The sequence below is a fragment of the Panthera leo genome, chromosome D2 (assembly GCF_018350215.1).
Source record: "Panthera leo isolate Ple1 chromosome D2, P.leo_Ple1_pat1.1, whole genome shotgun sequence".
Classification (NCBI taxonomy): Eukaryota; Metazoa; Chordata; class Mammalia; order Carnivora; family Felidae; genus Panthera; species Panthera leo.
Genome location: NC_056689.1, coordinates 45,867,852 through 45,893,941, shown reverse-complemented (window position 1 = coordinate 45,893,941; position 26,090 = coordinate 45,867,852). Strand labels below are relative to the sequence as shown.

Sequence of the window (26,090 nt, the reverse complement as noted above, 5' to 3'; positions counted from 1 at the left end):
GCCAGTGCACGACACCCTGTTGTCTCTTCCTCAGCTCTGGTGATTAGTACCTTCCAAATAGTGGACCCTCTGTCAAGCGAGCTTGCTGAGCACCTATGTCCTTACCCCACCATGACCTACACTGGATATGTAGTATGGGCCATAAACCTTAGCTGTGTTAAGCTCCTGAGAATTCAGGGTTTATTTGTTACCATGACATAGCCTAGTTGTACCACTGCGATTTGAAATAAGGAATATCTATTTGGTCTCTGTCCCAATTACTGGCACAGAGCTCCTAAAACCCTTGCATTACCTAAAAGAGCACTAAAAGTGAAAGAACTACTTTTTGTTATTCCTAAGAAGTCCCATCCAACCAAACCAGAGTTTATGTTAAGGAGGTGACTTTTGTTAAGTTCCAAAGATGGGGGGCTGGTTGCCAGGGGCAACAACAAAATGATTAGAGGGTCAGAACTCTCAGCATTTCCCACTCAGATCACCAGGGAGAAGAAGGCTAAAGACCAAATTCAACATCAAAGGCTAATGATTTAATCAATCATAACATGTAATGCAGCCTCCATAAAAAAAAAAAAAAAAAAAAAAAAGGACTGGTAAGGAGAACTTGCAGGCTGGTGAACATGTGGAGGTGCTGGGAGAATAAATCTTGCTCAGTACATCTCTCTATCTGGCTGTTTCTGAGTTATGTCCTTTGTAATAAACTGGTGAGTTCCCTGAGTTCTGTGAGCCGCTCTAGCAAATTAATTGAACCCAAGGAAGGGGTCTTATAAACCTCTGAATTATAGCAGTAGTTCAGAAGCACAGGTAACAAGTTGGGTTTGTGACTGGCATCTGAACAGTGGGTACTTCTGGGCCAGATCCCTTAACCTGTTGGATCTGATGCTATCTCCAGGTAGGTAGTATCAGGATTAAGTTAAATTATCAGATACCCAGCTGGTGTCCAGAAAATCTGAGAAGTGTTTGGTGTGGGAAAAACTACCACACATTTGGCGTCAGAAGTAGTACAGCAATAGTGTAAGAGCAAAGGAAACACACAATGCTTTTCTTTTACACTAGTCTATTTTAACACTGAAATTAGTACTACAAGTGGGGTGTTACTATTATAGACACAGAATCTTGGCTTAGCAGATTGAGCAGCAGGCAGCAGCGAAATTAATATCAGAGGTTGGAAAGGTGATCCAGATTATATAATAGCAATACATTTCAGGATCCTGTCACTTGCAGTAACTTGGAAGGCACAGCACTCGTATACTGAACCTGAAGCTCTAGAACAAGGGTTAACAAATTAAGGCCTATTTTTGTGAAGAAAGTTTTATTAGAACACAGTTCTCTTCATTCAATTACCTACTATATACAGCTGCTTTTGTGTTATTAGCTGTTTTGTGTTAGAGCTAAATAGCTGTGAGAGAGACTCTATCATCTGCAAAGGCTAAAAGATTCTCAAGTCTTTACAGAAAAATTTGCTGACCCCTGCTCTAGAAGAGATTGGGAAGCAAAACCTTCATAATGTGTGCTGATGGCCATTGGGCCGCATTTGAAAGAACTGGCCACTTTAAAAGCAAAAATGAAAGGGACCCGGAGTCTAGATTTTCAGGACCTTGCCATTCTAGAAAAGCTAAATGCTACTGAACCCTTAAAAAATGGCAGATTGTCCAGTAACTCTCTCCCCCTCCCAACCCAATATATACATTTTCCTTGACTTCACAGTGGTATTATGTCCCAATAAAACCTCCTAACTTGAAAATATCGTTAAGATGAAAATGCATTTAATATATCTAACCTACTGAACATCAGAGCTTAAGGCTACCCTACCTTAAACATGCTCAGAACGCTTACATTAGCCTACGGCTGGGCAAATTACCTAACGCAAAGCCTGTTTTACAAGTCAAGTGTCGAACAGCTCATGTGATTTATTGGTGGTGTCCTGAAAGTGAAAACCAGAATGGCTGTATGCGTAGGGAAAGCTTGCTACGTGCAGCAGCCGTTCACCCTGTGACTGCGTGGCGGCGGGAGCCGCGGCACTGTGACAGAGTGCTGCACCACATTATCGCTAACCTGGGAAAGGATCAAATTCAAAGCACGGTTTCACACCGTACTTTTCACACCACAGTAAAGTGGAAAAATTAGGTGGAGCCCCCAGGAGGAAGGGACCATCTGTGCTCCTCCACCTTACTAATGAGCCAAAGTCAGATGACTTGTTTGAGGCAATGGAATGTGAGGGAATATGTTGTACACCAAATCTGAAAAGTTCTCTATATTTTTAAAATTTTTTTTTAAAAAGTTTATTTATTTTAAGAGAGAGAGAGAGAGAGAGAGAGAGAGAGAGAGCGCGCGCGCACAAGCATGGGAGGGTCAGAGAGAGGGAGGGAGAAAGAGAGAATCCCAAGCAGGCTCCACACTACCAGCACAGAGCCCGACGAGAGGTTTGAACTCATGAATTGTGAGATCATGACCTGAGCCAAAATCAACAGCCAGACGCTTAACCAACTAAGCCACCCAGGCGCCCCGAAAAGAAGTTTTAAATATGCTTGATTTAGCTTGGCTCTTGCTCCTCCATCTTTCACCAGGAGGAAGGGATGTGCCCCAGGGAGGCACCCTTTCAGCCTGGATGCTGAAACGTAAAGGTGGAACAAACCTGGGATCTGAAGCAGTGCCACACGGCCAAGCCTGCAGACCCCTGAACAAGCAATAAACGTTGTCTTATGCCACCAATACCTTGGATTTGTTTTTCATGCATCATTTCCACGTAATAATTCTGAAAACCCTGGAGGGAAAAAGACCAGTAAGATCTTTCAAAAACTTGATGAAAATGCCTCAGACTTGTCAACAGAAGCCTGAAAAGTTAAAGGTAGACATTAAATCCAAGAATGCAGAACCAGTGACTAACAACTGTGCTGTGAAAAGAACTGTAATTAAAAACAAGAAGCCTCCTAAGTTTCTGAGAGAGTTGTATTGTCAAAGAGCCCAGGGGTGCCTGGGTGGTTCAGTCAGTTAAGCACCCAATTTCGTCTCAGGTCATGGTCTCACATGTCATGGGTTCAAGCCCCATGTCAGGCTCCACAATGACAGTGTACAGGCTACGTGGGATTTTCTCTTTCCCTCTCTCTGTCCTTCTCTCTCTCTCAAAAATAAATAAATAAACTTAAAAACAAAAACAAAAACACCTCCATTAGCCTGTGACTCTTCTGGCTTTAAAACAGTAGCTCTCAATTCAGGGCAATTTTGCCCTCAAGGGATATTTGGCCATGTCTAGAGACAGTTTTGGTTGTCGTAACTGGGAAGTACTGGTGGGATCTAGTGGGTAGAGGCCAGGAATGCTGCTAAACATTCTACGAGGTGCAGGACAGCTCCTCAAATGAAAGAATTCTTCATCCAAAACATCAACAAGGTCCAGGTTGAGAAGGGTTGCCTTAAAATGACACTTGGGCTCCCCAATATTTTACAGAGAGTAAGCTGAGAAGGCTGAACAGCCCCCAAGGAGAACAGTTTTTTTTTTTTTAAAGTTCATTTATTTACTCTGAGAGAGAGAGAAAGAGACAGCATGCAGGGGTGAGGGGGAGGGAGAGAATCCCAAGTAGGCTCTGTGCTGTTAGTGAGGAGCCCAATGTAGGGCTTGAAACCATGAATGTGGGATCACGACCTGAGCTGAAATCAAGAGTCAGACGCTCAACCAACAGAGCTACCCCGGTGCCTCCCGAACACATTTTCTAATAAACACTTCAGATATATTTAAAAGGATAGTGGAAAAGAAAGACTCTTCACATAGTAGAGCCAGGTACCTCAGAGAACAGTGTACAGAGTGTTCCTTGCAGAACTAACCAAGGGATATTCCTCATCCCCAAGGGAAGTGACATTCACAATGCCTGCCCAACAGCATTCCAAATTACAAATAATCAGTGTCTGAGTTTTTCAGTTTCCCCAATGGGATTGTTTACTATGGTTACCCTGGCCTGGTGTGACCATCATATCTAGGGGATGGGGGCAGGGGGAGTAAACAGGAGTGGTCAGATAATTTGATCATTTTAGCTTCTGGACTAAAAGGAACAATGTCTTGGTCCGAAGTAGAAATTACCATGTATCACTTGGGAAATAAATGTCTTGACAGACTAGGACTCTGGGTTATCTCCCCTAAGCAAGGGGTGAGTGTACTATGTGTGGCATAAAGGGGCAAAGAAGTGTTCGACAGCCTGAAGGGTAGTGTACGGCAGAAACTAATGCTCACCACCATTTCGAGCTCTGCCTCTCCACATTTCCCTGTCCCTTATAGTTAAGCAGGTCCTCGTGACTAGTTCTGCCAATGGGCTCAGAACAGAGGTGATGTGTGTCACTTCCAGGCCAAAGCTAGAAAAGCCAGTACACACCACGTGGCTTTCTCTTCGCTGGACACAATGACTGGCAACTATGCAGATGGTGAAGCTTGGGTCTCTTGACTATGTGGAAGGAACCCCATTCCTCCCCCTGCCTTGTACTGAAGCCCTAAGAGATGAAAATTCAGATTATTTTACCAAGTAAGCGATTTTAGATCAGGTTGGGGTGAAGGGTATTTAAAAATTTTTTTTAATGGCTATTTATTTTTTTGAAAAAGAGAGCGAGCGAGACAGAGCGTGAGCAGGGGAGGGGCACACAGAGAGGGAGATACAGAATCTGAAACAGGCTTCACGCTCCAGCTGTCAGCACAGAGCCTGACGCGAGGCTCAAACCCACGAAATCTGAGATCATGAACTGAGCTGAAGTCAGACACTCAACCGACTGAGCTACCCAGGCGCCCCAGGGTGAAGGGTATTTAAAATTAGTAGCAGAGCAGAGAGATGAGCATCAGTTGTGGCCTCAAGACCAGCTATAGGAGAGGGTGCTGTAGTTTATCCCATGAAACTTCTTATAACTTCCTCAAGGAACAGACGTCAAATAAAATCCTGGAGGAAGAGTCTCCAGAACCTACTGTATGAAGGAAATGGGAACAAGAGGCACCAGAGGTGTCCTACAGTGGGTCCTGTGGTGCCTGTTCTGATTCCTGATTCAGGACTGAGGCACTCATTCTTCTAGCTGCTGCCAGCGTTGGGTGCCGAGTTTGCAGCAACTCTCTCCAGGAACTGCCTTCAGCCACAGAGAGCAAGTTTTCCAATGTCATGCTGCTCCCCAGAGCAAAAGTCCAGTTAAGTCAACAGCTGAGGCCTCTGGAGTGACTGCATCCAATTCAATTTCTCCCTCTGTCCAGTTTTACTTCCTTTACTCCCTCAAAGATGCTGATCCCCAGGGGAATCCCCAACGAACTTCTTACATGTGTTATCTGTCCTAGAGATTTGTTTCCCACATAGCCTGACCTAAGATAAAAGCACAGACTTCTTCACAGTATGTCTCTTATTAGCTCAAACTTATTATGTAAATTTTCTACAGTTGTACTTATTTTTACCACTTTATCTATCCACACTAAGGGAGTATGTTAAAATATCCCAATACTGGGGTGCTCGGGTGGCTCAGTTCGGTGAAGTGTCCAACTTTGGCTCGGGTCATGATCTTGTAGTTTGTGGGTTCCAGCCTGCGTCGGGGTCGGGGTCTGTGTCTGTGATAGCTCAGAGCCTGGAGCCTGCTTCAGATTCTGTGTGTCCCTCTCTCTCTGCCCCTCCCCTGCTCTCGCTCTCTTATTCTTTCTCTCAAAAATAAATAAACATTAAACAAAAAATTTTTAAGAAGTATCCCAATACCGTTGTGTCTGCATAATTCTTCTATTTTCCACAGTTTAAACTCTGTGTATTGTAACTCCACTTCATGTATAAAGTTCTTGACAGTTACTAAATAAGTGAATTACACCCTTTATCCTTACAAAGTCACTGAGAAATGCTTTCCCCCTGGCTCCATGATATTCAATTTACCTGACTAAATAGAATTACCCTTGTTTTCATGTTTCATTTTCGCAGTACATCTTTGCCAATGCCTTTGCTTTTAGCCTTTGGAAGCTAGTTACAACTGTTTGCATTACAGAAACACACAGTTGTTGTTGGTAGTTTTGTGTGCCGAAACCTGAACTTTGTTCATTAAGGGGTTAATTCCCTTTATCCATTATGTTACCTATTGGTCTTCCGTAATTTAATGTTCCCTTTTTATGTTTCTTGCTATGTCTTTTGTTTCCTATCTTTTGTCATGTGGTCTGTGATTTCTGTTACCCCCATTAATCTGAAAATATTCTATTTGGGAGATTTTACTTCACTAACATCAAATTCATTTCCATGGTGGCACACTACTCTCCTAGTCCACAGGGCAAAAGAAACAAGCAGAAACAAAACCCAGAAGTTGAACTCATTCGCCTGTCACAGAATAGGAATATGGGATGAGGAAGATAAAACACCTTCCCATTGAAAGAGATATCTCCTATGTTGCTTAAAGATGGCATCAGACATAATATTATAGCAGTTGCATATGCAATATACAAAGCAATTCAGTCAGAACGATAATTAAGGATAAGCCTAAATATGTCACATACATAACGGTCTGAAAATAGTTAATCTGAGAACAAATCTGTTTTCATTTTGAGTCAGATTATTTGACACAAGGTAGCTCAGAGAAAAGACAGAATTCCAATGAATTAAATACTTTTCAAGAAATTTCTCTCAAATTAAATGCTATACTTTTCCAAGAATAAGCTAGAATTAAAACTAAAATACAAAAAACACACGTCCACACGTTCATGTCAGCATTGCTCATGATAACCAAAAAATGGCTAACAACCCAAATGTCCCTCGAGTGATGAATGGATAAACAAAATGTGGTATATATCCATAAAGTGAACTACTGTTTGGCAATAAAAGGAATAAGTACTAATACATAATACATAGAGGGATGAACCTTGAGAACATTACTCTAGGGAATAGAAGCCAGACACAGAAGATCATGTTATATACAATTCCACTTGTAAGAGATGTTCAGAACAGGCATATATATGGAAACAGAAAGTAGGTTAGTAGTTGTGTGGGGCTGGGGGCAAAGGGAACAGGGAATAACAGAAATGGAAGGCTAACAGGTGCAGGATTTCTTTAAGTGGGGTGAAAATGTTCCAAAATTAGATCGTGGTGACAGGTGTGCAACCTTTGAGTATAGTAAATAATTATTATACACTTTATAAATTGTATGGTATGGGAATTACATGTCAATAAATCAGTTAAAAGCAGATTACAAAAATATAAAATATTTCTGAACATCTGAGAAACAACTCTGATGAATACTCAGTTTTATATCATTGGTAATGATAGCAGGATATTTATATACTGCCTCATTTCAAAGCAAAACTAAGCTTATTCTACTCCATATAAACCCGTGAAGTACAACGCCCCAAAATATGATTAAAGACAGTGATGTCAGCAAAAATGGAAGAGTAGACTGCTTCACAGAAACGCCAAAAAGCAGAGCAAAATGGATCAGAATACTTTTTCAGAAATCTGGAAAACAGTCAAATGTTCACAACAACCAAGTAAACATAGAATTGAGACAAAGGCAACTTAAAAAACAATAGGCAAGAGTGTGGTGTTTTTACTAGTCCTGTCCTACCCATCTTCCTGGCTGCCCGCATTCTCAGTGTGGGACTCTTGTCTTGGGCTAGAGAGGGGGCATTTCTCAAAAACACTGCAAGACAAGTGAATAACCTATTCTGCCTGTGACAAAACACTGAAGTTGAAGAAAACAAGATGTAGCATATATTCAAGAATACAACATACACATAATAGAAGTTTCAAATAAGAGGAAAAAGAAAAGGGGTAGAAAAAAAATTGAAAAAAATGAGTGAAAACATCCAAATTTAATGAAAGTCATAAATCTACACATCCAAGCTGCTCAATAAACTCCAAGGATAAAAGCAAAGAGATCGTCACTGAGACATATTATAATCAAACCGTTGAAAGCCAAAGACAAAATGAGAACCTTATGAGTCAAGAGGGAAGCAACTTGTCACTTGTAAGAGATCCTCAATGGTATTAACAACTGATTTCTCAAAAGCAATCACAGGTGCCAAAAGGCAGTGAAAAGACACATTTAAACTGCTAAAAGAAAAAAAAATCCAAACAAAAATTCTGTATCTAGCAAAACTATCCTTCAAAAGTAAAGGAGAAACTTAAGACACTCTGAGATACAGCTATGGCAGTTTGTTGTTAGTTACACCTGCCCTATAAGAAATGCTAAAGGGAGTCTTTCAGGTAGAAATAAAAGGACACTAAATAGTAAACTGAAGGTGTAAGAAGAAATAAAGAAAACCGGTAAAAGTCGTTACATAGGTAAATAACAAAGGTCAGTATTACTGTGTTTTGGGTTTCTAACTCCTATTCACCCCCACCCCACATATGATTTAAAAGGCAAATGCACTGAACAATAATAACATACCTATCTTATTGGGCACAGTGTATAAATATGTAATTTGTGACAACTACAACATAATGGGGGAAGAACAGACTGTATACAGGAGTAGAGTTTTTGTATGCTATTGTATGCTATTGAGGGTAAGGTGGTAATAATCTAAAACAGATTCTGTTATAAATTGAAGAGACTAAATTTGCAATCCCAATGGTAACCTTTAAGAAAATGACTGAAGATGACACAGAAAAGGAAATGAGTAAAGAATCAAATGGCACACTACTAAAAAGCAATTAAACACAAAAAAAGCAGCAATGGAAGGACTGAGAAACAAAGAGATACAAAATACAGAAAACAGCATGGTGGCAGAAGTGAATTCTTCCTTATCAATAATTGCATTGCATGTAGATAGATTAAACTCTCCAAGTAAAAACCAGAGAACAGCAGAAGGGATACAAGAAAATTGATCCTATTAAGAGATTCTAAAGGAGACTCACTTTAGATTCAAAGGCACAAAGTGGAAGAACGGAAAAAGGTATTTCAAGCCAACAGAAACCAAAAGAGAGGTGGAATAGCTAACCTAGTATCAGACAAAATAGACTATTAGTCAAAACTGTTACAAGGGGCCCGGGGGGGGGGGGGGGGGGGGGGGTGGGGGGGGGGGGGGGTGCCTGGCTGGCTCAGTAGCAAAAACATGCAACTCCTGATCTCAGAGTTGTGAGTTCAAGCCCCACGTTGGGTGGAGAGATTACTTAAATAAAAATAAAACTTAAAAACAAAAATTGTTACAAGGGGCAATGGAGGACAATAAATTTTTTTTTTTAATTTTTTTTTAATGTTTATTTATTTTTGAGACAGAGAGAGACAGAGCATGAACGGGGGAGGGTCACAGAGAGAGGAAGACACAGAATCTGAAACAGGCTCCAGGCTCTGAGCTGTCAGCACAGAGCCCGACGCGGGGCACGAACCCACGGACCGTGAGATCGTGACCTGAGCCGAAGTCGGGACGCTCGACCGACCAAGCCACCCAGGCGCCCCATGGAGGACAATAAATTTTAACAGAAACATCAATCCCTCAAGAAGAGACAGCAATTATAAACAACAAAGCTCCAAAATATAGGCACAAATGGACATGATTGAAGGGAGAAACAGATAGTTACACAGTAACAGTTGAAGATATCTATACCTACTTGCATTAATGGACAAACAACTATGCAGAAGATAAGGAAATAAAGAATGTGAACAACACTATAAACCCACTAGATGTAACAGACATATATGGGATACTCCCTCCAAAAACACTGCACATGCAACAGTCTCCAGAACAGACTACATGTTGGGTGACAGAACAAGTCTCAATAAATTTTAAAAGACTGAAATCATACAGTGTATCTTCTCTGACCACCATGGAATGAAGCCAGAAATCAAGAAAAAGGAAAACTGGAAAATTCACAAATTTGTGGAAATTAAACAGCATACTCTCAAACAGCCAATGGGGCAAAGAACAATTCACAAGGGAAATTAGAAAATACTTAGAGGTGAATGAAAATGAAAACACAACATATAAAAATTTAGGGAATACAGAAAAAGCAGAGCTCAGAGGGCAATTTCATAGCTGCTGTTTAAGCTGCTGAGTCTGTGGTATTTTTTTATGGCAGCCCAAGCAGACTAATACAACCTAAGTAAATGGAAAGATACACATTCAGTGTCCATGAACTGAAATACTAGATATAGTTAAGATGGCAAAACTACCAAAGCAATCTACAGATTCAATGAATGAAATCTGTTTGTTTTTTTTTTTTGAAAAAAAAATTTTTTTAACGTTTATTTATTTTTGAGACAGAGAGAGACAGAGCATGAATGGGGGAGGGTCAGAGAGAGGGAGACACAGAATCTGAAACGGGCTCCAGGCTCTGAGCTGTCAGCACAGAGACTTGAACTCATGGACCGCGAGATCATGACCTGAGCTGAAGTCGGCCGCTTAACCAACTGAGCCACCCAGGCGCCCCATGAAATCTCTGTTTTTAAGTTTATTTTTATTTATTTTGAGAGAGAGAGAGAGAATATGTGCATGTACACAAGCAAGCAGGGGAGGGCAGAGACAGAGAGGGAAGGAGAAAATTCCAAGGAGGCTCCCTGCTGTCAACAAAGAACCCTATGTGGGGCTCAATCCCATGACCCTGGAATCAAGGGCTGAGTCAAAATCAAGAGTTGGGAGCTTCACCAACTGAGCCACCCAGGTACCCCCAATGAATGAAATCTTTACTAAAACTGCAATGGCTTGGGGTGCCTGGGTGGCTCAGCTGGTTAAGCATCTGACTTTAGCTAATGAGTTTAAGCCCCTGCGCTGTCAGTGCCAGGCCTGCCTGGGATTCTCTCTCTTTGCCCACCCCCATCTCAAAAATAAATAAATCTAAAAAAATAAATAAATAAACTTCCAATGACTTTTCTGCAGAAATGGAAAAGCTGATAATCAAATTCAGATGGAATCACAAGGGGTCCTGAAGAGTCAAAACAATATTTAAAAAGACTCACACTTCCCCATTTCAAAACTTACTACAAAATTAGTTTTTTCTTTGGTTGATTGTGCTTTTGGTATCATCTATAAGAATTCACTGCCAAATAATTACCTTTATTTTTGCATTTTCTTCTAAGAATTTTATAGTTTTAGCTCTTATGTTCAGGTTACTGACCCATTTTGAGTTAATTTTTGTGTATGATGTGAGAAAAGGTCCAAAGTCATTCTTTTGCTTGTGGAAATCCAGTTGTCCCAGCATCATTTATTAGAGACTTATTGTTTCCCAACTGGCCTTTTGCACCCTTGTTGAAAATCAGTTGGCAGTAGATATGTGATTTTATTTCTGGACTCTTAGTCCTATTCCATTGGTCTAGGTTTCTGTCCTTACAGCAGTTCCACATAATTCTGATACTTGAATTTCATGAAAATTAAAGAACTTCTGTACATCAAAGGATATCAAGAAAGTGAAAATATACAAAATGGGAGAAAATATTTACAAATCACATATATGAAAAGGGTCTAGTATCTAGGATCCAGAATATATATAAAGAACTTCTGTAACTCAACAATGAAAAGATAACCCCATCAAAATATGGGCAAAGGACTTGAACAGACATTTCTCCCATGAAGATATGCAAATGGCCAACAAGCTTATGAAAACATTCAACATCTTTAGTCATTAGGAAAAGGCAAATCACATGGAGATATCACTTTGTACTCACTAGGATGGTTGGAATAAAAGTCAGTTAAGTACTGGCAAAGATTTGGACAAATCAGAATGTTCACTGCTAGGAACATTCACGACTAGGAATGTTGCTGCTAGGAATGTAAAATGGTATAGCCACTATTGAAAACAGTTTGGCAGTTCTTCTAAAAGTTAAAAAAACAATTACCATATGATCCAATCCTAGGAAGATACCCAAAATAATTGAAAACAGGAACTCAAATACTTGTACATGAATGTTCATAGCAGCACTATCCACAAAAGCCAAAAGGTAAAAATAACCCAAATGTTATTGGGTTATTGGATGGATAACCCATCCAATGATGGGTTGGATCCCATCCAATGATGGGATGGATCCAATAATGGATGAATGGATAAATAAAATGTAGTAAATGCATACACTGCAATATTATTCAGTCATAAAAAGGAATGAACTATTGATACATGCCACAACACGAACGAGATTGACAACATTACACTAAGTTAAAGAAGACAAAGGTCACATATTATATGATTCCACTTAATATGAAATACCCAGAAGAGATAAATCCACAGAAAGCAGATTGGTATGAGGCCAGAGGCTGAGGGGTGGGAGGGAGAGACGGAGAGAGGATCTGACTGCTTTACGGGTATGAGGTTTTCTTTTGGGGCAATGAAAATATTTTGAAATATTACATTGGTGGTGGTTGCACAATGTTGTGAATGTACTAAATGTCAATGAACTGAACCCTTTAAAAGATGGTTAATTTTATGCTACATGAATTTCACCTCAATAATTAAAAAAAGAACATGATGATAATTTTTTCTACTAACCCGATGAATAATTCCAGCAGAGTGAAGGTGCTTGATTCCACACAGCATCTGATAGAGAAGGTAGGACATTCTTTCATGATCTAGTTCCATCTGAATCACTTGGCAAAGATTTGCATCCATGAGCTCCATGACTATGTAACTTCATGGGTGAGAAAAGATGACAGCTAAAGTGCACAGCAACAATCTAAGAATAATGTATGAATGTAAACTTTTAATTATCACACTTACACATCTTGAAATTCTTCTAGGGATTTCTGTGGTGTGAAAACATTCAAAAGGCCAATTATCTGTGGCAAAAACAAAGAGACAAAAAAATTAGACACCACTGCTGCTTAATAATATTTTCATTTAGGAACTGCAAATACATGGGTTAAAAAAAAATCTACCAATGGTATAAGAATATTAAAATCTTATGTTCTAAGCCCAAGTAATCTCTTCTATTTTACCTAATGCAACTTTATGGCCAGGGATTGGGGGTAGGGAGAAAACCAGACCACACAGGATCTTTAGGGGAGTGAAAAATACTCTGCATGATACTATAATGGTAGATATTATGCCATTACACATTAGTCCAAATCCACAGAATGTACAATACAAAAGAGAACCCTAATGTAAACTATGGACTCTGTGTAATAAGGACACATTACTGTAGGTTCACTGATTATAGTGAATGCACCAGTCTGGTGGGGGATATGAATAATGAGGAAGGCTATGCATGTGTGGGGGCAGAGAGCATATGGGAAATCTCTGTACCTTCCTCTCAATTTTGGCGTCAACCTAAAAATGCTCTTAAAATTGTACCAACACAAGAGCTCCACATATCCATTCCGTTTACGAATACTCAATTATCAAGGATGTATATTATACAATCATCTACATAATTTGTGAGCAAATTAAAAAAAAATTTTTAACATTTAGTCATTTTTGAAAGAGAGAGAGAGAGAGGGAGCATGAGTAAGGGAGGACCAGAGAGAGAGGGAGACACAGAATCTGAAGCAGGCTCTAGGTTGGTGGAGCAGCTGCTTTGAGCTGTCAGCACAAAGTCCCACGTGGGGCTCGAACTCAGGAACTGCGAGATCATGACCTGAGCCGAAGTCGGACCAACTGAACCACCCAGGTGCCCCAATTTGTGAGCAAATTTTAAATACCTTCCATCAGCTCTTATCTAACTCCCTCATCGCCCTCAGTTTTTCATAATACTGAACTTTCCCAGTTTTCTTCATTCCCAGTCCATTCTCTGGTTCATCCACAGACATGCCCTCTTTCCCACCATTCTGTCTTTAATCCTTTTCTCCATCTGCACCCTTTCCCTGGGGGCAATATATGTCTTTTTCTCTAAACATCTCTATGTTGGACAGTTTCCAAATATACATTAAAAGGCCCTGCTTAATTTAGAAGTCTCAAATACACATTGCCATGTCACATGAACGTCTCACAAAGAATACAAAATAGAACTCCTTAGCATTCCTACCCAAACCCTTTACTTTTCCAGAGTGCCTTCTCTTTTACAAAGGTGGCTCAGAGTAATTTTTGACTCCATTTTCAGTATTTGCACCATAATAAATGTTGAAAAGAATACTATTCCATTCCACTGTCAGTCTGAACTTCAATCTCTTCTTTCCAATTCCCTGCACTACTATACAGGTAAAGGATTCCGACATCTCATCTAGACTGTTCATGCTATAATTACTTCTAACATTAGGTTCCCTAACAATGGTTTTCTACAAATCCAGCTACCATTTTACTGCCTATCATATGGTGAAAGAAAGACCTGATCATATTACTCACCTCTTCAAAAACTTACTACCAGCAAAAAAATTTCCCAAACTCCCTTGCAGGAAGTATATTCAGAGCCTTCCATGACCGAATATCAACCCACTTTGTCTCCTGCTAAGCCCTCTATTAAACTTGATCCTTTAGCCATACTAAATTAGTTTAAACAATGATATATTTAAAAACTCTCAATGCCTTTAAACATACTCTTCCCTGTACCTGTCATATTTACCTACTGAATTCTGTTCCTTTCAAAATTGATGTCTTTTGTAGAGTCTAACAACCTCTATCTAGTCCTTGACGGGTTGCTGAATATTCTCTTTACCTTGTTCCCACAATGTCTTATGTGTTAATATGGCATTTAACACACTGTAGTATAGACTCATTTTCACGACAGCCTCATCCCAATCACACCAGGATCCTTGTTGGAAAGAATTATTCCCTCTTACAGCCCTAGCACAGGGAGATAACTGACACACATTTTTAAAATGTTTATTGACAAATACACTTAGGAATGGGAATATTTTTCTAGACAAACTACATGAGGGAGGAATTTATGTCATTCATCTAAGTACAAAGCTTTGCTTATAAAAGGCATTCAAATATTTGTTCAGTGAATAAATTCAGAAACATAATTTTCAGATCAGAAAAGGTCTAACAAATCTGTTCAAGATAGGGAAAGTGATAATAAGAATGCATCTAGCTGCTCTAAATGAATGAATTCCTGGCTCCTAATTAGATGAACTGCACATCTACAGACTTGTAGAAATAGTAAAACTGTTCTTATCTGAGAAATCCTATAGTACAAGAGAAGTGTTAAAGATGAAAAGCATATAAAAACAAGAGATCAGTAGTTGCTTAGAGCTAAGGTGGATGGGAGATAGGAACGTGAGAGCTACACAATACAGAGATTCTTTCTGAGGTGATGAAAACGTTCTAGAACTGCCTGTAGTCATATTCATCAGTGAATACACTAATAACCACTTAATTACACACATTAAATGAACTGTACAGCATGTGAATTGTATCTCAATAAAGGTGCTATAAAAGATTAAGGCAGACAGTGGCCCTTTTTTTTCCTTCAAAAAAGAACAGAAGGGAAATTATATCAATCATAGACTGGACAGCAAACAAAAGTCAAGTGCTGATTAAGTGGGTGATACAGAAGTATGTGAAAGAAGTAACACTTACTAGGAGCAGGTAAAAATTCCCCGAGAAACTGTACTTTCTTCTCTGAATAAAACAACAATGACAACAAAGAACAGCAGCAGGTCAGAAATGTGACCAAGTACATATATGGAGATTTCAAAAAGGCATTTTGAAAATGTCTCCAATCATAATACCCATGTGAATGAGACGAAGAATTCAGGAGAGATGGATAATTTTTTAGTTACACACACAATTTCTGCTATATAAACAAAGGTCACTAATGAAGTAATCCAGCTATTATGAAGGCATCCTGAGCAAAATTGATAAGTGAAGCCAGCAAGTGAAAAGTCAGAACAAAGGAAAAAGCAACCCCCAACAGTCTGGGAACAGAAACCAGATTTCATATGTGAAATTCTAGGGATAAACAGAAAGTACTATATACTTAATCTCCAAAAGCAAAAAGTAAAAAGAAAGTGAACGACGGGGGGGCACCTGGCTGGCTCTTGCAACTCTTGATTTCAAGGTTTTAATAAGTTCAAGTGCCATGTTGGGTATAGACAGTACTTAAAAATAAAATCTTTATAAAGAAAAAAAGAAAGTGAAAGGTGGGAAAGATGTGACCTATTAGCAGACTTGTGACAAAGAATAACTTGGTAAGACAATGTGAACCAAACGGTGACCTGATTTCCAAACAGGATTACAATGTCCACGGTTAAGAGGAGATGACAAGCCTCAGTTCCTCTTGAAGGATTCGATCAGACATGAAGTACTGTGTGCTACAGGTGACACACCAGTGTGTTCAGAGATAAGTGACCAAGTGGACATACAAAAGCATCTACGGAAATAGTAACAAATGCACAACGATATGAATGCGCTTAGTACCACTGAACTGTATGTTTAAAACGGTTAAACCGATAGTTTTATACTATGTGTATTTTACCACAAAAAAAGGAGGGTGGGAAAAAACATGTTTAGACCAATGAAGAGATTAATCTGTGTAGAGCATGAAACTGCTGAAAAGGCAAGACATTACAAAAACATCCATCCATCCATCCATCAGGAATGTAAAAATTCCATCATTCCTGGTTTCCCTATACATAGTGACCCTTGAACAACATGGGTTCAAACTAGGAGGGTTCACTTACACATGGATTTTTTTCAATACAGTACAGTACTGCGTAAAAATTTTCCTTATGATTTTCATAACATTTCTTTTCTAGCTTACTTTAAGAATACAATACATGTAGGAGTGGCTGGGGGGCTCAGTCAGTTGATTGTCCGCCTCTTGGTTTCAGCTCAGGTCATGATCTCATGGTTCACGAGTTTAAGCCCTGCATCAGGTTCCACACTAACAGTGCAGAGTCTGCTTGGGATTTTCTCTCTCTCTCCTCTCTCTCTCGCTCTGTGCCCCTCCCCAACTCGTGCTCTCTCTCAAAATTAAAAAAATAAAGGAATACAATACATGCGATGCACAAAATACGTGTTAATCGACTATTTATATTATTGGTAAGGTTTCCAGTCAATAGTAGGCTATTAGCAGTTAAGTTTGGGGTTGTTGAAAGTTATATGTACATCTCAACTACACAGAGGGTCAGCATCCTTAATGCCCACTTTGCTCAAGAGTCAACTGTATTTAGTTTTATATTCATTCTCTGAACAAATATGTTAGGAGCATCTACTCTACATCAGTCAGCACTCTTCTAGGTGCCAAGGGTATTGCCTGCGTGGATCTTGCCACCCCCAGCAGAGGGTTAACTATGTGAAACAAGCTTTCCATGCCCTCCATTTAGTCGATGGAACCATCTATTTTTGCAGTCGGCTGGCTCAGGAAATAGGGAGTTATTGGCCATGTCCCCAGTGCAAAACTAAGGCAGTATCACCACCATCACTGCCACGAAACAGGCTACAAGAGGCATAAGCAGCTCCATCTGAGAGGGAAAACCCAGACAAGCAACATGGCTGGCTCCCACCTAAACAAGAATGGTGACACAACTTCTTCGCTGTCACTGACGGACTTTAAACTGTATCTCTTTTTAAACGCTATTCTTTTTCTCTGGGAGGCTCTTTTTCTTTAACAATCCAATTTTTACCCCATTTTTAAGAATTAGTCTAGGGTCACCCTTCCCCAAAGCATTCCCATTTCATGAAAGCTCACTGCAATCTTCTTTCCCCTGAAATCTCAGCACTTATTTTCCATCCACCATGATATGACAATCAAACCTCTACCGCTTTATCATATTCGGTATTTTACTCTCTGTTGTCTTCAAAATAACACTGTAATAAGCTCCCCCAAATCAGGAGCCTCATCCTTTCCCGACAGTGACTAGTAGCTCCAGTACACAGAAACTTGCACAGTTAGCTCTCAAAATGTGGTAAACTGTGTTATCTGCAATCAGAAAGCATGGAGCTTACTGCATTTTATAAACTCCTTTAGACAAATATACCACAAAACATCTCCAGTCAGATGCTTTTGGTTTAGTACTTCATAAAACCGTCCCTTGCATAACTTACCCCTAGTTTATTTCCTCTTGGCTTATAAAAATCATTCCATTAAAGTAATCATGAAAGTATGCTGAAAGTAAGTTTTACAAAGTGTTAACAATTCTCAAAATGAATGAAAGTTATATGCTTAAGTCTTTATAATCATTAGGAAAAAGAATTAGGAATACTTTCATTCATTTCATTCATTCAAAAGAAGTTTGAAGTTTGGTAAACTTTCGAAGTTTCTGCTAAACTGCTTCATAAAATCACTGACTATCTTCAACTTAAAGTCACCAGTGAGTATCAGCATCACTTAAAAAACCAGGAGTGGGGTAGGGAGAAATGATTTCTATTTTATATCCAATATTAAATAAAATAACTATTGTCAAAGTAAAATGGGAACAATTTCACCTCTGTGCTAAGGCTACAGTTTTCTGAAATGTCAGCCTGCCAGAAGACAAAAAGTAGAAGATGAGACCAAGTCTAAATCAAGTTCTTCTAAAACACCTACCTCTTTTAAAACTCCTTTTGAAAAATAAAAAACTACACAATCTAAATTTCATCAACTGTCTTTCTTTTGATATAATTTAATAAAATTGAGAAAAATTCACACTGTAGACATATATCCCTTTTAGATAATGTTTCAAACCGGAAGAGCATTTAAAGCACCTAATATTTTTAAAAGTTTTGATAGTTATGTATTCATGAACAAATCTTGATTTCATCTATACTTACAACATTTTCTCAAATGTTCACTTACATTTTTGTGATTAACACATTTCATTAGAACTAGCTCTCTGTAAGCCCGTTTAGCATGAGTCTGATTCTGAAACGGCCGGCTCAGCTTCTTGATTGCAACATTTCTTTCAAGAATGGCATCATAAGCTGCACTGTAACAAGAAATTCAAAAACAACAACAAAGCTTTAAAATCTACAAAACTGAATTTATGAAACATTCATGTAGATTCCTTACTCTCGCCAAAGATAAATGCAACTGTATCAATTTCCAGTGTTTGACGGCAACATGTTTCTTCTCTACCTATTACAGCATATTCCAACAATGTATAGCATTGTTAACTGCTTCTTAAAACGCTAATGGATTCAAAGAGACAATGGACTGTGAAGCAGAAACTGTACTTGTTAGTTGGGTGTCCTCCAAGATCTCCCTAGCATACAATGGGCACTCAATGCATAAATGTTTAATGAGTATTCAGGCCCAATACATAGCTTAAAGTCTGATGAATCCTTCACTTTGCACCTACACCAAGGGCAGACAGGATTAAAGAATACATGTGGTCATAAATTCTACCCAAAATACTTTCTGAAGAATTCTACATAAGTAGATCACTTCCAACTTCTTTGGACACAACAAAATGAATACAGAAAGAGGAAGGAACATACATACAGAGCTATACAAAGGGTTATTTTACAATGTAAAAGTATTTAAAATTTGTTTTGGAGAAGGGAATTAAAAAATCAAGCCTATAGATATGAATGCTAGATTTCAGGACATTAGAAGATGCTTCATAACTGTTACTGAAACACATAATTCTGTGACATACAGCAACACCATACTCATTACTCTTCATATCTTTACCATATGATACTGACTAAACATCATGTTTTACAAATGACAGACCAGAGACAGTAAAGCACAAATAAGGTAAATTATCTTAAAATTATAGAATGTTATGATTGAAAGAAACTTTTAAAATCATTTGAATTCACCACTTATTCACCAGAGATTAATAAGTAATTTGCCCAAGGTTAGACAGAAAGTTAAAAGCAAAGCGGAGACCAAAAGACTAAGACATAAGGTTATGCTTTTCATACTGGACTACCTAACATACTTAAAGACTTCTGTTTATATATTTGGAAAGTTAGCACACTACTGACTAAAATTATTCTCTCATCCAACCTCACTATATCAAATGTACTGAAAAAATATGTATTAAGAAATGAGCACTTTGGCATAAATGGACGCATCTATACATAATATATAGGACATAACTTATTTCCTATATATGTACATATGCATACACATAGCAAAACAGACATAAATATTATACTCTTTAGTTAGAAAATACCATATTTGTGTATATGTTCTCCCCAAATTAAAAAACAACACCCACAACATTAGCAGTCATTAAAGATGATTAAAAGTTTTGACTGTTTCAGATAAAGTATGTTTTACTTTTAACCATTAAATTCATTCCTATTAATTTTTTGTGTTAAATCAAAGTAACATTTTAAACTATAGAGGTTCAAAAGTATCTGAGTAGGTTGTACTATTTTGTATCCAAGGAAGTTAGATTTCTAATTGTTGATACTTAAATGTGTACAAATTAGAGATCAATCCAGATCCCAATGAATCTTACCATCTATCACTGGGGTCCAAAATAATGCCTTAAAAAAATTAATTTCTTCAGTTGACAGTGATAGTAAACACACACAGTGAGTTTTTTTTTTTTTTTTTTTTTTTTTTTTATTTATTTTTGGGACAGAGAGAGACAGAGCATGAACGGGGGAGGAGCAGAGAGAGAGGGAGACACAGAATCAGAAACAGGCTCCAGGCTCAGAGCCATCAGCCCAGAGCCTGACATGGGGCTCGAACTCACAGACCGCGAGATCGTGACCTGGCTGAAGTCGGACGCTTAACCGACTGCGCCACCCAGGCGCCCCACACACACAGTGAGTTTAAAAACTTTTTAGCTTAATATTTGTCTATTTCATAATAATCTTTTGTGAAAGAATAAGCAAAATATTTGAAGACACTTATTCCTTAGGACAAAACAGAGGCTGGTTAAGATGGCTTGAGGTCCCTTCCAAAGCAGTTTTTTTTTTTTTTTTTTTTTTTTAATTCTGGTACACAAATTTCAAAATGTACTTACCTGAGGATAAGTGAAGGTACAGAAAAAACATTTTTATATATACTTTTATATATATGTTCATGTATTACATATATATGTGTATGTATGTGCATATATATGTATATAAATACCATATTCCTCACAATAATGTAAATCAGGTGAGAAAACAGGCTTAGCAATATTAATTTGCCATGAATCACAAAGTTAGTACATCATAAAGCTAGAATCTGAACCATGAGCTGGATTTCAGAATCCTTCCTGTATTGACTATACCACACTATTTTCTTTACAATGAATTTGTGGTTGGTTAAATGTGGTTGGTGAAAATGACAACCAGCTAGCCAATAATACTTTTTAAAGTTACCCAAAATACTAAAAATGAAAAAAAAGTTACCCAAATTCTATAATTTTTGGTATTATAAATTATTTCGAGAGTACAAAAAAGAGAATAAATGCTACTGTTCCTATTACAGAAATGTGAGAGATTTTAGCATTTTACCATAATTGCTCTGAATTTTTAAAAAATTCACAGATAAAGTCCCCTTTCTTTGTCTCTATTTTTGGAAGTAGACATTATTCTGAAGAATTTGGTGTTATTGTTTTTATAGCTTTCTACATACATATACATCCATAAATGTATGGTACTATTTTGTGTATTTTCAACTATATATAAATGGTATTATAAGGTATATGTATTCCGCATCTTCCTTTTAAACTCAACAACACTGCAACTCTGAGACTGTCTTTGTTGAAACACAGCTCCAGTTCATCCTAAATATTGTATAGTATTTTACTGTATGAATATATCACAATTTTTTATTCTCATGGATAGACTCACTGCTATTAAGAATTTTTGCTATAAACAGTGTTGCAAAGAAAAGTCTCTTTAGGTACATGTGCAAGTGTTTTTCTGGAACCTGGGGGAGACCTGCGGGGTCATAAACACTTATGATTTTTAATAGATTCTGAGACAAATCTGGTCAAGAAAAGGTAATAAAGATATAATTACGCTAGAGCGAGGCTAAGAATTCCCCAAAGCACTAGATTATGCTAACTTAGTGATCTAAAATCATTAGCAGAACTGTCTCAAAAAGTATTCTACACTTCAGTTTATTAAGAATTATGTTGATCTATAAAGCCTACACCCACTGCAGAAATTAGCTCGTAAATCAGTTTTAAAGATACGTATGAGCTTTTGAAACACACAATGAAAAATGAGCTCACTTCATTCCCCAGTATAAAATAAGATTTCTGAAATTCCAGAGTTTCACTGTAGTGTGAAAATGATGATTAAGTGAAGCTTCTTATTAAACTAGCTATGGGAATAGATGTATACATGGAATTAACAAGCATGCCACTTATTCTTTCCTGATATAGATTATTTGTCTTTACATGGCTTATGACCATGTATTTAATCATAATTTATACTTAAAGATGACAGTGCTGATTTATAAAGTTGTGTTTAATGAATAATAAAAAACATCAACCCAGAACAAAATTATTACCATGTTATAGCTTTAGTTTAAATAACATAGTTTTATTTTAACTTTTTTGAAGCAAGTTAAATATTTACCAAGGTATCTATATTACAAGAGGAGAAAAGATAGCAGTTAATGATTCTCTGCCTAATTTTTGGAAGTAAAACTTACCATACAATTCCTTGAGCTCCTGAGCCTATAGGTTTTAAATTCTGATATCGTTTCAAAACTGTAAATGTAGAATCTCCAATCTCTACACTATAAAAATTGCTGTCACGCTTGCTTCTGCTCATGATGGCAAACAATTAATTTAATGGCTTCATCCAAATATTCACCGAGAAGCTGCAAAATGGAACAAAATGTGATGTTAACAAAATGAATGTATTTAATCTTAAAATTCGAGTCTTCACTCTGTTCACTGATAGTATAACACAGACTGCTACAGCACGGTAAAAGAGCTACTTCATTAAAATACATTAAAACACAAATAGAAAGAAAAAATACCTCAGAACTTGGTTAGCATCTGCCATACTTAAGGAGAGGATTGATAGTTAAAAACAAAACAAAGCTTTTACAAGGGTAAACAATTTCTTCACTGTAAGTCACTAGTATTAACATGCATACATGTCTTAACTTATTGGAAAACTGTAAAAACATTTTAACAAAAGCAAATAATTATAACTAAACATGCTTTTAAGGTCACTTCCATAGTTGAAAATTTAAAACCAGTCATTTTATGTATTTATTATAGATTACTGAAAACTTAATTTTTGTGAGAAATTGATACTATCATAATTTGCAAACTCATTTGATGTGACATGGAAGAAACAACCAACTGGCAGGCAAGTAAGCTGGTTAGCATGTATCACCCCTAACTAACAAACACAGTACAGTGCTGTCACCATGCCCCTGACCTCCAACAGCAACACCCAGGGTGTAATGCATATGTTGTTAGAATGGTTGAAAGGATGAGAAGAAGGGTAGAAACTATATGATAAAATAAAAAGATAACAAAGTTAAAAATGAGAAAATATATAGAGAAAAGCATTTAGTATATTAGGATATGAAATAAAGCAATATACTGTTATGAATTGTAGGGCCTCAGAAGCATAACCTAAGTTCTGACCACAGTTCTTTGCCACATGACTGATTATAAGCCAAGGAAGTCTTTTTCTACTTGTTTGAGCTGTATTTATTGACATACCTATTACTCATTCTAGACAGAAGTGGCCTATTGCAAAATGCATGCAAGACAGCTCCAACCTACTCCCCACATCCCACAATAAGACTAGAAACCAGTTAAGTCTAAAGAATTACTGTTTGTGTGTGTGGTTGCAAGGCAACGCCTACAAAAACAAAAATAAAAACAAAATCCTGATTAGACTTACAATGCAAAGAATCAATTTAACAAATACTAAGAATTACTAAGTGTCTAACTTGCGCCAGGCACTGTATTGCGCCCTAGAGCCAGACTATGTAGAAGCTCATGAACTGGATTCTAACAGTTTAATTCCCAGAGTAGGATAGAAACCACTGAACAGCTCCCTGGCTGCTACCTGGAGATTACACTCCAAGAGGAGGCGGAGCAAGAGTTGGAAAACTAGTAAGGTATTGTACCAATCCAGATAAGAGAAAAAATTAAAATTAATGAGAATTCTTAGATGTGATGGCGTTAAAAATAAACAGAAACTAAACAAAAATGTCCAAACGGTGTAAGCTTTAAAAAAGAAGGTAAATAAATTGAGAGCAATTGAAAAGTCGGATCAATGATTTGGATAAATTAAAGAGGGGCCAGAGAAACACTTCCAAAATTAGTAACTAAAACTAGTCATGTAACGCTCCAGAGAGAAGTGTCTGAAATGACAAGTGTCATTAATCTACCTAAGTGGAACCAGAGGCTTAAAGGAAAAAGTTTGCTCATGATTTAAACACTTAGATATACCCGTAGGCTGATCAAATATAGGTATTGGTTACCCAGACCAATTTCTTAACCTGCATTCCTTCTTGTCTACTGGAGTAGGGAAATAGAAAGAGAAGTGAAAAGAGGAAACGAAGGAAACATTGGGTGTCAGGGCCCTCATCAAATATTCTAGACATTTATCCTGGAAACTAGGTCTCCCCAGGGCCTGGAGACAGTAATAATGCTCTCTGGTAATTTGCACATATGGCCAGAGGCTGAGCACAGGGCCTCCTTAATGGCAAGGAAAGGCTTCTCTCTATTCTCAGAACGGAAGGGCCCAGGAGCAGGAGTGCCCATGGTATGCACGCAGAAGTCTAGACTAACCTGTGGCAGCAGCTGAGCAGTGATAGCTACAACACCCCAGAACAGAGCAGGGATAGCAGACAGAGTACCCAAGGTTAAGTAGGCAGACCCAGCCAGTAGTAACCTCTGTAGAAGCCACAGCTGCCACTCCTACAAAAAGGAAATAGAAAACTCTACTCACTTACATTATCAGCTGTACAATATTTACCGGCACACCTGAGCTATGCTGGGTACCAACACAATAGTAATCAGCATCTGGCCATCCACAGAACTTGCAGTTAAGACAGATAAGGAGACCTTACATTGCTTAGAATCTGCTGGTGTATCACTATGGTTGTGATAAGAGCAGTGAAGGGAAAGGACAGGATGCTGATAGAAGCAAGCCTGCTAGTCTGGGCTCAAGAAAAAATTCCCTTTATGCTGTGATGTTTGAGCAGGATCCGAACACAGATTATGAGTTAACCAGACACGGAAATAAGGGAGTTTTCTAGGCAGAACAATCTATGCTGCATCCCTTTTTACAACCCAATAGTATTCCATTGTGTGGATATACCATTTGGACATTTGCATTGTTGCCAGTCTGGAGGTTATTACAAATAACGCTAGTATAAACGTTCACACTCCCCCTGCCATTCACCTTGGGTAAATACCTCGGAATGGGGTTTTTGACTCTTACATTTAATTTTATAAGAAATTGCCAAACTGTTTTCCAAAGTGGCCATACCATTTTTCATTCCTACCAGCAAAGTAAAAGTAAGCAAAAGTAAGCAAAGTAACCTTCTTGTGATTGCCAATTTCTTGTGACTTTACATTTTACTAGCGGGTGCACAGTGGTATTTCACTGTGGCTTACATTTGCATTTCCTAATAATTAACGATGCTGAACATTTTTTCATGGGCTTATATGCTACATCTTTTTTTTGTGAAGTAGCTAATTAATTCTTTTGCCCATTTAAAAATATAATTGTTTTGGCACTTATTTATATATTCTGGATATACATCCTTTATCAGATGTGCAAGCATTTTTTCCCAGTCTGTGGCTTGCCTTTCTATTTTCTTAACAGTGTCTTTTTCTTAAAACTGTTTACCGTGAAATAATTTTAAACCAACACAGATGTTACAAAAATAGTACAGAGTTCCTGGCAATGCTTCACCCAGCTTCACTCAAATGAGAGCATTTGACATAACCATAGTACAATTATCAAAAATTGATATTTGATAGAGAAAGTCGACATTGGTACATACTATTAGCCAACAAGGAAACGGACATTGTTCAGATTTTACTTGTTTTTATATGCACTTTGTGTGTGTGTACAGTTCTATGTAAATTTATCACATACACCTATTAGTGTAATCTCTATCACAATCAGAATACAGAAGTGTTTCATCTCACCAAAGAAAATCCTTCATGTTATCCCTGTATATAATCACACTTTCTTGCCAACCCTACCCCTGGCAGTTTGATCTGTTTCCACCACTATCATTTTTTTTTTCATTTAAATAATGTTATATAAATGGAATCACATAATATGTAATCCTTTATATATATTACAGTTCCCAATATATAGGCCTTGCAAAATTTTGTTCAGTTTCTCCTTAAGTATTAATATTCTGGGTGCTATTGTAAATGTTTTCATGTTAATTTATTTTTAAATTTTCAATTGTTCATTGCTAGCACATAGAAATACAATTAA

At 37.8% G+C, this 26,090-nt stretch overlaps 1 protein-coding gene across 7 annotated transcripts in view; it reads right to left on the bottom strand.

Annotated features, from left to right (window-relative positions):
• Nucleotides 1-26,090, bottom strand: part of MAPK8 (mitogen-activated protein kinase 8) — a 98,730-nt gene that overhangs the window by 18,592 nt on the left and 54,048 nt on the right. For 6 of the 7 annotated variants that reach the window (XM_042909300.1, XM_042909299.1, XM_042909302.1 and 3 more), the window contains 4 exons: nucleotides 22,306-22,476; nucleotides 18,547-18,676; nucleotides 12,612-12,670; nucleotides 12,384-12,522 (listed from right to left, as the gene is read on the bottom strand). In XM_042909300.1, the coding sequence (XP_042765234.1) occupies nucleotides 12,384-12,522; nucleotides 12,612-12,670; nucleotides 18,547-18,676; nucleotides 22,306-22,427 (450 nt within the window). In that variant the 5' untranslated portion in view covers nucleotides 22,428-22,476. Of the gene's footprint in view, nucleotides 1-12,383; nucleotides 12,523-12,611; nucleotides 12,671-18,546; nucleotides 18,677-22,305; nucleotides 22,477-24,418; nucleotides 24,524-26,090 lie in introns of those variants that run through there. The other variant, XM_042909303.1, reaches the window with a different exon arrangement.